Here is a 16397-nt window from a genome sequence, read left to right on the forward strand (position 1 = left end):
TGTAAGGAAGCAGATCCGATTGAAGAAAATGGATACTAACTATTCCTGTTCCAGAGCTTTTCTTTGCCAGCGCCCTGCTAGGAAAGGAGCATCCCCCACAACTTGCGATCTACAATTACTGCGGCACAAAGCGAAAGGGGGTGGAGGTTGTGGCTTCCCAAACAGAAGGCTACGAGGGCGCACTTCTGTCAGCGAGTTCAATATTACCTATGTGGTGGAGAGAAGCCTATACAGTCACCTCAACCTCTCACAGTTGGTGCGTCCCGTTACTGACAGGACCCTGAGCAAGGCCGACAAGCAGGACCTGAGGAGATGCCTGCTGGAGGAGGATGAGGAGGCCAAGAGGAAGTGGGCTGCCACAGTGGATCGCTGTACTAAAAGGGTTCTCTTGAGAATCCACCAAAAGTCTGTGAGTCAAAGAGTTGCCRTGAAGGTGGCCTTCCAGTTTCTGTGAGGTTGCAGTCGACATTTATTGCTTTACGCTTTTAACTAAAATTCTGTGCTTCTCCTATTTTCCTTGCATTTAGAAACTCTTAGCCACTGTAATTCTTCTGTAAGGGAAAAGTATACCAGTATACCCTAAGGAGCTTGATATCATCCCATCAGAAAAGAGTTCTGTTGAGTCCACAGTTCCCATGTGCACAGAATAACTCAGTGAGAGAAATCAAATATTACAAAATGCTGCTTTTTAACTTTCACTAGAGCAGAAGTTGAGATTATTAATGAAAAGAAGCTTTGAGAAGTTATAAAAATGGTTTCTCGATGCTTTGGAAATCGGCTTTCTTTTAAAGGGATGCTGTGAGATATATAAAATTTTTAAAGGATTAGAACATGCTTAGTCAACTGTGTTCTGTTTCTCTCCTGCCCTCTGTCATTGCCTCATATTGGCCTTCCCCTTCACAAGTTTCCTTCTCATCTGCTAAAGTAGCCCACCCAGCTCTGTAGTTTCCATCACACTCACAGCTGCAGAAAGTCAGGGGGGTTTACATTATGTAGGCACTGACCTCCTGCTTGCTGCTCACCACAACCAGAAGTGTCCCGTCTGCGCTGTCCCTGGCCACTGCTCCTGCCTTCTAGCATGAGCTGAAGGTGGGACCTTCCCTCATAGCATTGTGGAAAAGGGAACAAGGGGTGGCCAAGAAAGGAAACGTTCCTATACAATGGGAAATTAAGTGATTTGACTGCTCCAAAGAAAYTCAATTTTGCCATGTCTGTTCCTGCCTGTTTGACCCATTTTTGGTAGTTCCTTTCACCATGATGTCGAGTTTCCTGGAAACTTGCCTTCAGAGCCAGCTAGATCTCTAGAGCTGAGCCAGCTAGTCTGTTATCTTGACAATTTTGATGTGTTCCCTACTTCAGCAGGTAGAAACAGTGGTAGACTCATAACATTAAGCAAAGTAGTCCATCGAACAATACAGTAGAAAGAGCGTTTTCCTCTTGAATTACAACTTTGAGAGGCCTCTGCTTAATTTCTTCAGGTTTGAGTTATTCAGGATATGAGAGGGAGATAGCCTTGATCTCTCTGAGTAATGATTAGTCACCGGTGGGAGCTGACCAAGGCTTGGTGGTTCATTTTTTACTTTTGGCTACAATAGTAGTAGTTTGTTTCTACCCAATACCATGAACGTTCTGTCTCAGCTATTTCAGTCTTTGTTCTGTATTTACTGCTTGCTTTGCCACTGGCTCAATACTGTTCCTGTTCATAAACATTGTGCTCAGAAGACATTCTTTCTCCGCAAGGACATTACAGTGATAAAAGACACCTGACTCACCCATATGTGAGTCGAATAGTAGGGGATTATCAGCAGGCAAAAGAGCATATTCATATGTGCCAGAGATGCCCCATAATTAAAAATGCCCTCTGAAGCTGTCTTTGTAAATGCAGATACCAAAGACAGGCTTTTCAGTTCTTCTAGTAAGTAGTCTCACTRTAGTAACTTCATTATGAGAACCATCTGGACTGATTTTTGCTTATTCAGAGATACAGTCGGAGAAGAAATGGATAGAACTTTGTCACTGCTGTTCTTGTTGAGGAACTCCTCAGTTAACTGCTTCTCCAGCCTTTGGTGAAGCAGATAAATGGCGAGGACTGACTGCTCTTCCTAGCTTTTTCAACACACTTCTTCCTGAAACTGCAAAAAAGCTGGTAAACTTCTCTTGACCTTGGAAGTGATGCCACTCCTGCTTCCTAGAAACACTTAATGTTTGTTTGCTGCAACCTCAGGGAAATTGCAATGCCTATGTATTCAGTGGAACTGGTCACTCTGTCTTGCCTTGCCATTCATTTTTGTCATTTGTATTTGTTTCAGTGACCTGGACATGCATGAAATTTTCAAATTGCATCAGTTTTTCTTTTCTCCCCAAATGATAATATTTTTGATTGCATGGCCATTCCATTGAATATCCCTTTCCTCATCCACAGACCTTTTGTTTGGTACAGAATTACTAGGGTCTTTAMTGAAATCTGAAGGTGCAAGTTAAGTGTTGAATGTATGGGGAGGTCCATAACGGAACAATAARAATCCTTAATATGGTACATTTTAACCAACAGCCATTTTGCTCTCGGAAGAGCCTGCTGTAGGAGGAGCTCTGGCTGGTTTGAGAGATGTTTACTCAGAGCAGTTCCAGATGTCCTCTCTCCATTGTTGGGATCGCCATAMGCTGCAGGGTTACTTAGAATGGACTCTTCGCAGAAGGACAACATTACTCATAGTTAGATGTGCTGTGCTTTAAAAACTGATCTTATTACTTGTGGTTAGTCTCAAATGCTTTCCAAATTTTTAAAAGCTATGCTATAGTCACATTGCCTTCTGGAGAGAAAAAGTTTTAAAGAATTCTACATCACAGCACTTTTTTTGTGTGTGTGAAGCCTAAACAAAGCTGGCTGTGAGTTCTAAGAGAACTGTGGTTGCTATAAAAATTGGCGCTGTAGGTGTGCAGCACTCAACATACGGCAAGAAAAAAACACTTTAAAAAAGCAATTAATATGTATGCTGATTAGCAATGAATGAGGCAGGAAGAATGTGTACCTTAACAGAACCAATTAATAGAATTGTTTATTAAGGAGCACAGTTTACAGGGCTTGCCTCTTTATTAATRAAGTGTCCAAGTAAACTGGGAATCCTCAGGTAGTGGATCTCCACACTTACTGTACTAACTGGACAAATCTTCTGTAGATTTGATCTGATGCTTAGTTAAATCTTAAAGTATCTTTCAAGTTACTCCATTGAGTAGTTCAGGCCCTAAAACTGCACAGTTTGCAAATTCCTGATCTTCTGCATCCTGTTTGTCTCATGTCTGACTATAAAGAGAATATTTATAACAGAGATCTGCCTATCGCTAAGCACATACTTTAGAGTTGAAGCTGTACGAGTAAAATGCTATGCCCTCATTTTCCAGGATTGCCTGCTGAGGCTGCTGACAGGGCCAGGTAACTAGCAACTGGTTGTGCAGTTTGTTGTTCAAAGGCGGGGGGGAAGGGAAAAAAAAAAAAAAAAAAAAAAGAGTCAATGTTTTGACCTGTTGGATTGCAAGGCAAAACTAAATTCTCTTTGAGCCACTCTAAGGTGCTGGTCTTTTTTCAAGTGATAACCGGAGCATTAGCAGAGAGTCGCCTGCCAAATTTAAATGCTCTGATTTTGGCTGTGGAAGTACAACTGCACTGAGTTTGATTGCTCTTTGCTTTTGGAAGGGAAGCAGTATCATAATGCTGATTGTTTTTTAATGCAGGRTTATTATGATAAACTACATCTGTGCATTCAGCCAAACCCAGAAAGTARCGTCTGAGTCACTCCATTAGGTGATAATGCCATTGAAAATATGACCTCCTTTCTCCCAAAAGTAGCAGAACTGCCATGTATCATCATGGAGGTGATGAGAAATATGTCATCGGGAACTGGGGCTTTCCAAGCCTCTGGGGCCACGATGCTTATGAACCTCTAGAACRGGCTTGTTTTCCCCTCCTCTTACCAAGGATTTGCCCTGCAAAGCCACTAACATTGCCTGCATTTCAGTGGAAGTTAAGCATATGCAGCTGTTCCCAGAAGGTAGGTTATACAGTGCTTTAAAGGATTAGTCCTTCTCTGTTTCAGTGCTTGTGTGGACTAATGGATGAAGGGAGATTCAAGTGCTGAGATGGAGCTGCCAGGAACCTGGAAAACTTTATGCATAAGATGAACAAACAGTTTCCTCAGACCAAAAGTCTTTTTGGTTTTTAAAAAAGAGTAGGCAATAGATGACTCAACAGCAAGAGACCTTAGACCAAGGAGTCATCTCTGAGAGAGACAAACGACTCAAGTTACTTTACAACAGCATTCTCAATTTGTAATGTTTGAATCTTTGGTCTCCCATCTGTTTGTTTGTTTCCATTTTTGCACATGTTAGTGTTTTCACTGACATTCTCCAAATCACAGATATTTGGACTGAACTGATCATTGTGATACAACTGTTTCTATCCTTCTTTTTGCAGAGAACCTGTAGCTTTGGAGGATTTGACTTGACAAATCGTTCTCTTCATATTGGAAACAGTTCTGACCAAATGGTGAGTGTAAGGCAAGAAGGCGCAGGCTTGAAATAGCATTAAGTGAAATGCACAATAGAGTTATAATAGGCCTAAGTGTAATTTAGGTCCATAATAGCAGTTTGAGGATCCAAGAAGGCAGGGTGTCTTTTTTAACCACAGACTTCCTTAGCTTTGAGAATAACATATCCACCCATATCCATGTGTTTATGAGTATTTATAAACCATATGTCTAAAGATGCAGGAACAAGTGATCAAAGCACAGATCTGGGGGCACATCTGTGGACTGTTCCTGTGTCTGACTTCCTCAGAGCATCTCTCCAGGCAAAACATACCATTACTATGCTTTCTTGGTAAAACGTTTGCTTTTCAGAATGACRAGGCAAACTTTAATTCGGTGAAGATCTGCAAGTTATTTTGGTGGAAGTCAGTGCATAAGTTACTTATGATTTGTTTTCTCATTATATTTAAGATCTGTGGAGTAGACCAGGATCCCATTGTGCTGGGTGCTGTACAGTTGGTGTCAGTGGGGTTTTTTTCTTTTCTTTTTTTTTTTTATTAAAACTGTAATAAAATTACTGCCATGGGAATTACTCCTTTTATGTTACTCATGTTGATCCTAGTGTTAATGCTAGTTAGACTGCAGCCAAAAATAACTATAAGCCAGAACATTTGAACATTTTATGGAACTAAATTGCCCATATATAGCTTTTTTTTTTAAAAAAAATATCACAAAGAACCTGTACTATCTCAAGTTTAACTCTGGTGATGTCTCTACTTTACTTTAAGTTTAAATTGTAAAAAAAAAATTTTTGCAAAAGAAGATTTTTTTTGCATCAAAAATTTCCCCTAAATTGGACAGAACTGCGGGTTATTTTCTTTGTCAGCTTTTTACTTAAGGAAAAGCTTAACTTCCAAAGTCACAATGTTTATCTTTATACATAGTTARCTTGGCATATTTTGTTCAGATTGTTTTTGACATAGGAAGGTGTGAAGTTTAGATGTTATGTTTTCCCTACTACCATCAGTAATGGGAAAAATACAGTGAACCACAATAATGTGTGCAGATCTAGAGCTTTTGTTGAAAACGTGCAAGTCCATTAGTTAAAAGATTTTTTTTCAGAACAGATCATGCAAAGAGCTATCCTTATTTTTTGCTGAAAGAAGACCAAAAGTTACCAAAGAAATTGTTATCACAAACAACTTACAAAGGAAAAAACAAAAGTATCGGAAGTAAAGTGTCAATTAAACTTCACAAAGATTTTTTTAGGAGAACATAATAAAGTAACAAACGTGCATAAATTTGGAAAAAAGATAAATCCTTTGTGCAGAATATAGTGTACATGTATCTTAGGTTTGTTATTTATCTAAATTGTTCTCTAAAGGTTTATTACACCAAGTCAGAGACCAAATTCAGTAATCAAATTGTAAATAGATTTTGATTCCTTCTGCAATCTAATTTTTGGTGTATCCTTAGCAATAGAGGCTCTGGTAGTAGCTCTGAYAGAGTTGCCTTGCTGTGGTTCCTAAAGTACTGTAGAGTGGAAGAATGTGCTTACCATGCTGACTGCACAAACTGCCTGCATATGGGCTGAGTCATATAAATTAAGTTCCGTAAAATGTCAACTGATCCACAGTAATTCATTTTGTATGCTTGTGGCATAAGTAAATACTAGGTAACTCAGGCTACTTTAGAAAAGGTTAAATGAGTTCAAAGCAGCTGGCCTTTGTCATCCAGTATACATGGACTGACTAATTTAATCCTTCAGTAACCTGTTCATGTGTCTGAGTCCTAAGAATAGCTGTGAAGTGCAACCTTCTACCGTGGTTGGTGGGTTCAGTAGCTTCCACCCTTTTTTTTTTTAACAATTCTCAGTAAAACCACAAAGTGGGTCATCAAGAGAGGTTAACTGAGTGCCTGTATGAAAATAAAATATAAATTTAGGTAGTCAAATATAGGTATCCAAGTATGTATTTCGCTAGGATCTCAAAGATAGCTTGAGTCCTGTTAAGCTGTGGTATTGACCAACATGAGGCACAGCTACTGTTCTGTGCCTCCAGAGGCGGAGGGCTTAGTCTGAAACTGTAGAGTTCACTGTCAGCCAAGTCAGATACTTAGCTGCAACTCGAAAGGATAAAGGCATCCTAACAGACCCCAACACATCCACATACTGTACCAACAGAAAAAATTACAAATCAGGACTTAGGAGCAAGAAGAGTAGAGAGGACTACTGTGGTGGTTTGCACAAGGTCTTGACAGTCARTTTAGAGCAGTGAACAGGATAACACACTACCATCCCCTGTCTGCCTGGGTGAATGCTGGACTAATAGGAAAAAATGGCTCTTGCATTTTATAGGTTTAAATCTTGTTTTATTTTGCAGGGCAAAGAAGGAGACTTTGTTTATAAAGAAGTGATCAAATCACCTTCTGCATCCCGTATATCTCTGGGCAAAAAGGTGAAGTCTGTCAAAGAAACCATGAAGAAAAGGATGTCTAAGAAATACAGCAACTCTCTGTCTGAGCAGGTATGTAARATTTGCAGTGGACTCTACTTAATATTGTAGACATGATAATTAATGTTGATTCCCATTCTTCAAGCTATAGATTGAGGAGTCTGTCAAGTCAGGAAGAAATTTCTTCCAAGARTATGTGGTATGGCTTATTTCTGTGTTCTTGTAAAATCCCTCACTGTGAAATGRCTTCTTACAGAAGCCCAACTGTGAAAATGCATTTTCAGATTTTTCGTTCAAGTACCTCATCAGCAGAAGCCTATGGTTGATGGCATTACACATCTTGCTCTGTATTTCCATCTCTTTATCTATCATCATTATTTATTAAGGGAACTAGCCTTATGACATAAGGTCACAATAATATATTTAATCTGCAGTTTGCACCTTAATTTAAATTCCCAGCATATCTCTGTGGGCACTGTTCTTCTGCTCTATTACAGATCTGTTCTCCAGCATACCTTGCACTCTGCAGCAGCCCATTAAAATAAATGCACAGTGTGGTCAGGGAGGGGCATCCCAAGATTTTCCTATTCTTCTTTTCATTGCAGATTTTTATAGCTCATTCTTAAAGGCAAACCTGAAGTATATTAGTTGTAAAACTAGACTTTGAATTTTAGTGGGCTAAGAACAATTACTGCATTTTTCAAAAAAATCCCTTTGGTATACTTTGAATTCCTTGCTTTGCTGGACTGTCAAAAATTATTCAGCGTTTGTTTAAAACCAGTCTTTCCGCTTGAAATGTGTAAGTAATAGTTTACAAAACCACTGGGAAAGCAGAGCTTTTTTTTTTGCAGACATCGCCCTCAAGTGGTCACTTACCAGTCACTGGATCGCCAGGGTAATACTTCCAGTAATAGAAAAATGAAAGTGGCAACACAGTAAGGCCTCACCTGAATGGTGCAAAGTGTTATTGTTTGTAAAAGGGGCTTTAATTAATCAGATTCAAATAACAACCCCAAAATTCTTAAACTTGGAGAGAGCGTATCAGGCAGTTCTGTGGACAGTTTTAAGTAATGCCGTGGAACACTGGAGTTTCTTTTTTGTAGGAATATTTGCCATGTTCATTCATAACCAGGAGCAATGCTACAGCTATGCTTATAATTAAAAAATTTTAAGGTCGAATAGTGTGATTTGACATTGATAAGAAAACACTTTGGTGCCTGACTGGCTTTACAATGCCCCTTTGGAAAGTCTGCCTAAGAAAGGGATACATTGAGAAATCAGTTTACAATTAGCAATACTTCTGCTCTCTAGCTGTCTCCAAGATTGACTTGACCTCTGAAGTCATATGCTGGGATGACTTTTTTTTTCTAATGATTCTGTAGCATGCAAATAATAGGTTTCATATAGAAGTTTCATGACCACACATCTGCACAGAAACAACTCTTGTATGCAAGCTASAGTTGTTTTTGAATATTTTGGCACAATCATTTTAGAGTATCTGTACCTTCTATCTTTGTGGCATCATGACTCAAACTATGTGCCACGGTCTCAGTCTGCATTCATGAAAAACAAGCAAAAGCTATTCTGGCCACAGATCACTACTGCTTTGTTTTAACTGTGCTTCACATAAGCTAACAGAATTTCAATTTAGGAAAGACCCTTTTGTATTTACTGTAATGCTTGACTGAATTAAAAGAGAAATTGCYTCACCTATTGCATATGCAAAATCTTTTTTTGTATTTATATGTACTTATATTATGCCCAGGCTGCATTTTCCAGTTACTTTCAACAGAGAGAGGAAAAGAAAAAGAATTAAATGAGCAAAAGTATCAGTAATTTGCTGCAAAAAAATGTACATTGCTGTGCTTGTACTTGTCTTTATACAAAATCCTGATTCAGAAAGTTGAGTAAAGCTTTAGCTGTTTGGCCATTGCTGCTGGTAAAACAGCAAGCACTTTTAAAACTTTTGAAATTGGAGTTTCATGTAACATTTTTTCAGTGTTAGCTATTTCAGACCAGACTTTCTGCTGCTGTCTATGTCACCATGCCTGATAAAATGGGGTTCCTGCCACACCTGTGTACCACTGAATAAGTTGATACACTTACTAGCTTTCATCCTGWCTAGTAACCAGCAAGAAAATACAAGATGTCCTTTACTCAAAGTCGAATGATCAGCTCCTGTCATTGCCTGTGTTCCTTTACCGAACTGAAATGGTTTCATCTCCTGCAGGAGCCTGGTCCAGATGTTGTGCCAGGTTCTCCGCAGTCGCCGCAGCCAGACACCGACTCCCTGGACAAGCCCAAGCTGAAAGCTGGTGGCTCAGTGGAGAGCCTGAGGAGCTCCTTAAGCGGTCAGAGCTCAATGAGTAAGTTCAGCCGTAATTGTGTTGCTCCATTTTTGTGGCTGTAGAGRTTTCCACAGTAAGCAGAATAGGAGAAAGTCAAAGCAGAAGCAGAGGTTAAAAGTAGGAAGGCTGATGGGTTAGTCATCACGGTTAACAATGAACAGTATCTTCAACTTTTAGCTCAAAAGTGCTGTAAGCTTTTTGATACRGAGGCAGTCTCTTTTGTTTTGTGTTTATACAGAGCCCTGAGAAAGTGAAATCCTGCTCTCTGGCTGGGGCTGCTGGGCCCTGCTATTGTAATACAAATGATCTGAGTGATAATCAAAGATCCAGATCAAAGCACCAGTGAATGGGCACATCTTTACACAAGATTTCTCCTGGGAACTTCTGCTTTTTTTTTCTTTTTTTTTTTTTTTTTTTGTTTTAACTTAGTAGAGAAACCTTGAGGTTCTCTCATTGACTCAGAGGAGTATTGTTTAAAACTTCTCTAGTTATGAATGTCTCTAGCAAAAGTCAGAGCTTAAGCAGGATCCAGACACGGACTCTGCTATGAATTACTGACCAGCAGAAGCCAAGAACTTACTAGAAAAAAGTCTGAAGTGAAATCTCCATTTCTAAATCAGGATATGCATGTCCTAAAGATCATCTAGTTTCTGGGGGTTTTTTTGTTTTTTTGTTTTTTTTTACTATCAACACAAAGTGTCATCATAAAACCATGTTTCTGGACATAGTTGGAACTCTGGAACTTTTCTGTGGTGGCCTCATTTTCTCACTGAGGTTTTTTGTGGACAAAACTTTCCAGGCAGATCATATCTGTGAAGTACTATAGACAAGGCATAAATTAAATAACACCTCAATTAAATTTTGAGGAGATTAGTTTGAGAAGGAGTGTAAAATAGCTTAACTAAGCTTCCCATCATGTGTATATAAATATAAGAAATAACAGCATTTAAGGACTTTTAATTACAATGTTTTCTAGAAATAAGTCTCATTTTTTGAGGAAGCTTTAACMGGGATTTCTGTCTTGCTTCTGTTTCTGAACCTTCTTCACAAGGAGYTGTTTTTTCTGTAAACTGATGTTTTGTCTCTCACACGTATGTGCTTAGGTGGTCAGACGGTGAGCACAACAGATTCCTCAACTAGCAACAGGGAAAGCGTGAAATCTGAAGATGGTGATGATGAAGAGCCTCCTTACAGGGGACCGTTTTGTGGAAGAGCCAGGGTTCATACTGATTTTACTCCCAGCCCTTATGATACTGACTCTCTGAAGCTAAAGGTACCAGTTGTTTTTACTTTTAATGGGTGTCAAATTTTTATTTTGGCATAACTGCTAATGACAGGCTCTTCATAAGAACTTTACAATTCTTAGTCTTTTAATGCACTTCCATGTGTTTTTTGGAGACTTTTTACCTGYCTTATTCTGATACCTTTAAGATTTGTTAGGATGAAAACAAAATATTATAGAACATAGTTAAGTAATTATTAGTATTTCCCTACATCCCAGTAATCCCTACATTACACTTGAAGCAATTTTGCAAGGATTATTTTTTAATGAGAAAAAATACATGCCTGTCACTGTGAATTAATCCATTAGTTAATAATTTTTGAAAATCTTGGATGAATATGGATGAATCTGCATTACAGTGTCTTTTAAAGGCATTTCAGTTAATATGACTAGTTTTTGAGCTAATACTGAATTACTTTGCTGACCATGTGTTGTTAGTCCCTTTCAATTTTTCTGGATACCAACTTTTGTTCTTTTTATTTGTGCAGTATTCTGTCCACCCTATCTGACTCCTTCTGGGTCATTCATTACTTAAAATTCCAAGGACAACTAATTCTTTTAAAAGCAGATATACATGGGGTAACCTCTTGAATGATACAATGACTATTGTGMATCCACTTCTTTGATATAATCAGGAATGTAGTGGAAAACGCTGCAGTACAGTGGCATTTCTTCTTCATAATACTGCATTTCCTCAGAAAATCWAATGTCACTGAGCAGCCTGAGACTGTTCTCGTTTGCTCCAGTTTTAGACAGTTACACACCTTTGAGCCATCTCTGTAAAACAGCAGTGGTGCAGCCCAGGGTATAAGTGGGTTTGCAAATCTGGCCAGTTAGGGTTTCTTCCAGATTCCGCTACTTCCTCTGTGATGTTAGGCAAATTGCTTAGTTTCCCTTTTCTTCCTTCTTCATTTGTAAAAAGAATATATATCATCACCATTTGTAAAAAGATCCTTGCAAGAGGTCTAGTTAACCTCCTTGAAACTAAAGGTATTTACCTGTGGACTAAGCTCTGTGTACACAAAAGACAAGGGTAAGATGATGAGTTTGACTGTCCTTCAGAAAGCATGCCTAAATGTCTGTCTTGCTTCCTCAATCTGCAGAAAGGCGACATCATTGATATAATCAGCAAACCCCCTATGGGCACATGGATGGGCCTGTTGAACAACAAAGTCGGCACTTTCAAGTTTATCTATGTGGACGTGTTAAATGAAGAGGAAGAGAAGCCAAAGCGACCCACCAGGAGACGCCGGAAAAGCAGACCGCCCCAGCCCAAGTCCGTTGAGGATCTCCTGGATCGCATCAACTTAAAGGTCCACATTCTGTCTTTTTGTTTATCCTTCATTTTTGCTTGTGGGAAAGGGGACATGTCTTTGGAGTTAATAGTTGTACAACAGATTTATAATGCTAAGGAGCATGACCCCACTTAGTAGAATCAGGCCTTAGTTGCAGAGTGGAAATAGCTGAGGCCTGGCAGAACTGCCTGTCACGCTTGATGAGGTGCTGCAAGCTGTATGCACTCAGAAAGCATAAAGCATTATATAGTATGGCTGCCAGCTAACACGTTTCAAAAGCAAATAGAAAGCGTAAAATAATGATATTTACCCTCTCTTTAAGAAGGAAGTTATTTTCCATGTTCTTGTTTGGTAGGGCTGGAGATAAACTGCTGTAGCTGTAGTTCATCCTTTGCATTACCTGTTAGTAAAGAGCTATGCCATATCGTGTTTCTGGATAGTGTGCTACCTAGTGCATTTAATATAGCGCATTCTAAATACAAAAATACGTATAGCATTCTAGTTCTAGCACAGCTACCTCCCTAATCTCTGATTAATGTTTATACAGTATATAATCCTGTAATTTTACTGTTGCGCAGTGGTTTGCATTTGATAAACTACTGCTTTTTTCCTGGTAATGAAAATCTCTAGAATTTGTACTGCCAAAATAAGTTGAACAAATATGTTGTTGCCTTATAGTTCACTTTTTTCCTGTTTCCTCCTATGCAGGAGCACATGCCCACTTTTCTGTTCAATGGTTATGAAGATCTGGATACCTTTAAGCTTTTAGAAGAGGAAGATTTGGATGAACTGAACATCCGAGATCCTGAGCACAGAGCTGTTCTCCTCACAGCAGTGGAACTTTTACAGGAATATGATAGTACGTGGGGTTTTGGGGGTTTTGAGGGTTTTGAAGTTTACTAGAGCTCTGCCAAGAATCTCTTAGAAGACAAAACCAGTTCAGGGACTTTGACATTTTTTTCTAATCTAGTTATTTCCATGGTCCTCCTGTGTTATGGCACACAGATTTTTGAGGAGTGACTTAAGGCTTGCTTTTGTTCTACCAGAATTCTTTGTTCATGTAAGCCCTACTTCCCAAATTATTCAAGTCTCCTCTAGAGAGAGGAGATTGGGCGTTACCAAGGGTAAGAAAAAGATCAAAGCCCGGAGAGCTGTGGGGTAAGGTGATATGAATTAAGCTTTTACTTTTTTTACCTGCATATGCATACAGTCCTTGGACTCTCTGAATTTCAGGATTATACAGGTACCCTCAAGTTGTAAACATAACAATACAGCAATTTTCAAAGGGAGAAAAATGTGTCAGTCAGATATAAAGAGCAAAAGAGTGGCACAACTATCTAAAATGCAGCAGTGCAACTCTGTCTGTTGTCCAGAGGATCCCAAACAAGTGGTTACAAAGATGGGGGAAGCAGGGTGAGCCCTGGCAGTCAAATTGATTTGAGGGGGCCTCAGGTGCACGGGACAAAGCGAAGCTGTAGTGGCCATGCAATAGCCAAGAGTTACAACAGAAGAGTAGAATCACCCATTTGAAAAGCAGACATTGCTGGAGGCAGGGGCTGAGACCCATGTAACACCTAACTGCAGCAACTTAAAACAGTACTGAATTCCCCTTCATCCCAAAATGTCAGCAGAAGTTTAATGTCCTCCAGAGCAGAATCAGTGGAAAAGATTGTGTGAGGGTTTTCTCAGCTGCTTCTGTGCAAAATCCTACAATATAGCTTAAAGTGCCATATCAGCAATTTAAACAGCTGCTTATTAAGTGAGTAAGGTTTAATTCTGTTACAGAGATTTGTGGTCAGACTTTGGACAGTGCTTTGTGGCCTGAACTTTCACTGACATGTACATTTCTTGCACATTTCCAAAAGAGGCTTTGAGACTTTCTCCCATAAGAAAAAACTGCAATTTCAGAATTGCTTGGATCTTTTTGGTTTGCTACTTATCATCCAATGCAAACCTTTCTTGGTTATTTGCAGACCTACTTAGAATGTTCTCTTCCATGATGAAATCATTTTTTTTAGGGACCTGCAATCTTCATTTGAAAATTTGATGAACTGTTTGATGTAGTAATTGGAAAATATAAATTCCAGTCCTAAATAAGGGTGATGAGCAGAAAGGAAAGAGAAGAAGAGACAGCTGGAACCTAGGAGGGGCAGCAGCATTTCTTTCCACTCCCTAATTACCTTTTAGGTTCTGAGAATAGGAAGCAGAATGGCTGTTTCTGACATTTTATTGTAGGGGGAAAAAAACCAAAAAACAAAAAAGGAAATAACCCACACAACATAAACTATCTCCTTGCATCATGGGGTTGGTTTTCTCTCTCTTCAGCCCCAGATTTAGGGTCTTTACAAAGCATAATTTCCAACCAAACACGGTGGGCAAATTCCTGGAATCCAGCCCCTGGATTGCAGGGGACCGCACCAGACCAGTGTTGGCTCTAGGCACAGAGCGAGGAAGGCAAGCGTTTCTCCCAGTAGAGTCTCCCTTGTCTCTTCCCCATTCATTAGGGGGTCAGTAAGGGTCTGACTTTGCAAGACCCACTCCTGATCCTTCCTCTTGGTCCTTTCTGTAGAGTAGGTCAGGGTTGGGATTTTTTTTTTCATTTTTTACTTGATGTGGGATTTTGAACCTTGATAGCATTGTTTTAAATAAGTTTCCCTAGTTTAATAGTATTTCCATCCCCATGGCTACTTAAAAGGTGAGTTACAGGACTTGGCACTGAGGCAGCTGAGAAGGACACACACTCCGTTCTTCTTTCATTGTGTGCATCACTGCTCTGTGACACTCATGCTGAGGCTGGTATTTAATGCCGTATGAAACAGGATGAATACTTCCCAGTGCTATTTATCCCTTTGTGATGGCTGTTCCTAATGCTCACTCTTTTTTAAACTAGGGTCTGATAAGATTAACATAACAGTGAAAATAGTGTAGGTGTTGGAAATGTAAGTCTGAGGAGTTCAACTGTATTCTCTGTCTCTGTTTTCACTAGACTCTCTCATTTCCTCTAGGTAACAGTGACCAGTCAGGATCTCAGGAGAAACTTCTCATTGAAGGTCAAGGCCTAACTGGATGCTCTCCTCGGGATTCTGGCTGCTACGAGAGCAGTGAAAACCTGGAGAATGGTAATAATAATGATGGCAAAAAGTCTCATAATCCTCCCAGCCTTTTTGCAGTAGATGACTTTGTATGCTTTCTGCTCACGTTTCTGGCTAACATAGAGATATTTCATACTTTACTTTCTCCCTTGCTCTGACTGCCTCTTTCATTCTTAGCTTGGGCCACTGGTTTTCATTGCTGCTAGTTTATTTATTTGCAGTGGTAGAAAACATATTATGTTCACAGATCATCTGCTTTCTTTTGGGATCCTAAGACAACAGGCCTTCTCACTGCCATCCCTAGCCTTTTCCATTCCCTATCATAGTCTTGGGCAGCTGTGCATTGTGAGGCTTCTGCTACTCATACTTAGACAACTCTTTTCTAAGGGAGCACTGGCAATGGAAAAGTCCCTGAACTCCACTGGGATTAGGAGGATTTATTCTAAACCTGCACAAAAACTATTTAGAAAATAAAAAACTTCATTTAATGCAGCATTTTTGTGTTTGCTCAGGTTGCATTTTGCATTGTCCTCTAATCAGAAGCCAGCTGTAGAAATTTAGGGCAAGTGTATGAACACTTGCAAATTAATTAATTGAAAAGTTGTCAAGAAAAAAAAAAGAACTACTTATCATACTAATTTCCAACTACCTTGTCTTGCATCAGTAAAAGAGTGAAAAATTAAGAAGGTAGGTGATAACAGATTACTCTCTCTGTTTTGAAGAAATTGGATTTTTGTGTTGACTGAGAATTGTTTATTTCAGGAAACATGTAAACTTGTCATGGGAGATAAAATACTAAAATGGATTAAATTGGTTTGGGTTTCTCTTGGTTTGACATTATCAATCCAAGCCTTTGAGCCCTGGTTTGGTCTCAGACTGCCTGGTTTCATCCAGTGTAGATAGGAAACCAAGAACAGAATAAAGAGAGATGCTGAATCCCTTTTAGTAGCTCCTTTTCCAATTTAAAATATGAGCTGAATGTCTTTCTCTGAGTATGTGCACTTTCTGTCAATCTGCCACTCAGAAATAACCATTTATTGAAAAAAAATTGCCATTTGCTTTGAACTGAAATGCCTCAACTCCACAATATACTAAATTCCTGAAAGGCAGAGAAAATTTTTTTCTTCAGCATGGAATCCCCATACAGTAGGCRTGCTGGAATATAATCATAACTAAATATATGGCATATGTGACAATTTTCTTTCCTTTTTATCTCTCAGTGCCATCATAATGATAGCTGTAACACTGAAGTTAAATTGCTTGCCTGTACATCTTCCTTATTTTAAAAATACAGTAAAATCTTCAGAAAGCAATTGTCACTGCCTGTCTGCTTAGATACTTACTTCTACATTTAAACTAGTATTTCTATCTGAGTTTTGCAGAATGTGAGATATCACTAATGCTTTT

The 16397-nt window shown here is 39.2% G+C and overlaps 1 protein-coding gene across 7 annotated transcripts in view; it reads left to right on the top strand.

The window, feature by feature from the left end:
- Window positions 1-16397, top strand: part of SASH1 (SAM and SH3 domain containing 1) — a 193109-nt gene that overhangs the window by 163265 nt on the left and 13447 nt on the right. For all 7 annotated transcript variants that reach the window (XM_085310568.1, XM_085310577.1, XM_085310590.1 and 4 more), the window contains 7 exons: window positions 4469-4540; window positions 6902-7045; window positions 9204-9339; window positions 10425-10594; window positions 11707-11916; window positions 12607-12757; window positions 14904-15017. In XM_085310568.1, the coding sequence (XP_085166694.1) occupies window positions 4469-4540; window positions 6902-7045; window positions 9204-9339; window positions 10425-10594; window positions 11707-11916; window positions 12607-12757; window positions 14904-15017 (997 nt within the window). The remainder of the gene's footprint in view (window positions 1-4468; window positions 4541-6901; window positions 7046-9203; window positions 9340-10424; window positions 10595-11706; window positions 11917-12606; window positions 12758-14903; window positions 15018-16397) is intronic.

The sequence above is a fragment of the Rhea americana genome, unplaced genomic scaffold (genome assembly GCF_003343005.1).
Source record: "Rhea americana isolate MKP2758 unplaced genomic scaffold, rheAme1 scaffold_108, whole genome shotgun sequence".
Lineage (NCBI taxonomy): Eukaryota > Metazoa > Chordata > Aves > Rheiformes > Rheidae > Rhea > Rhea americana.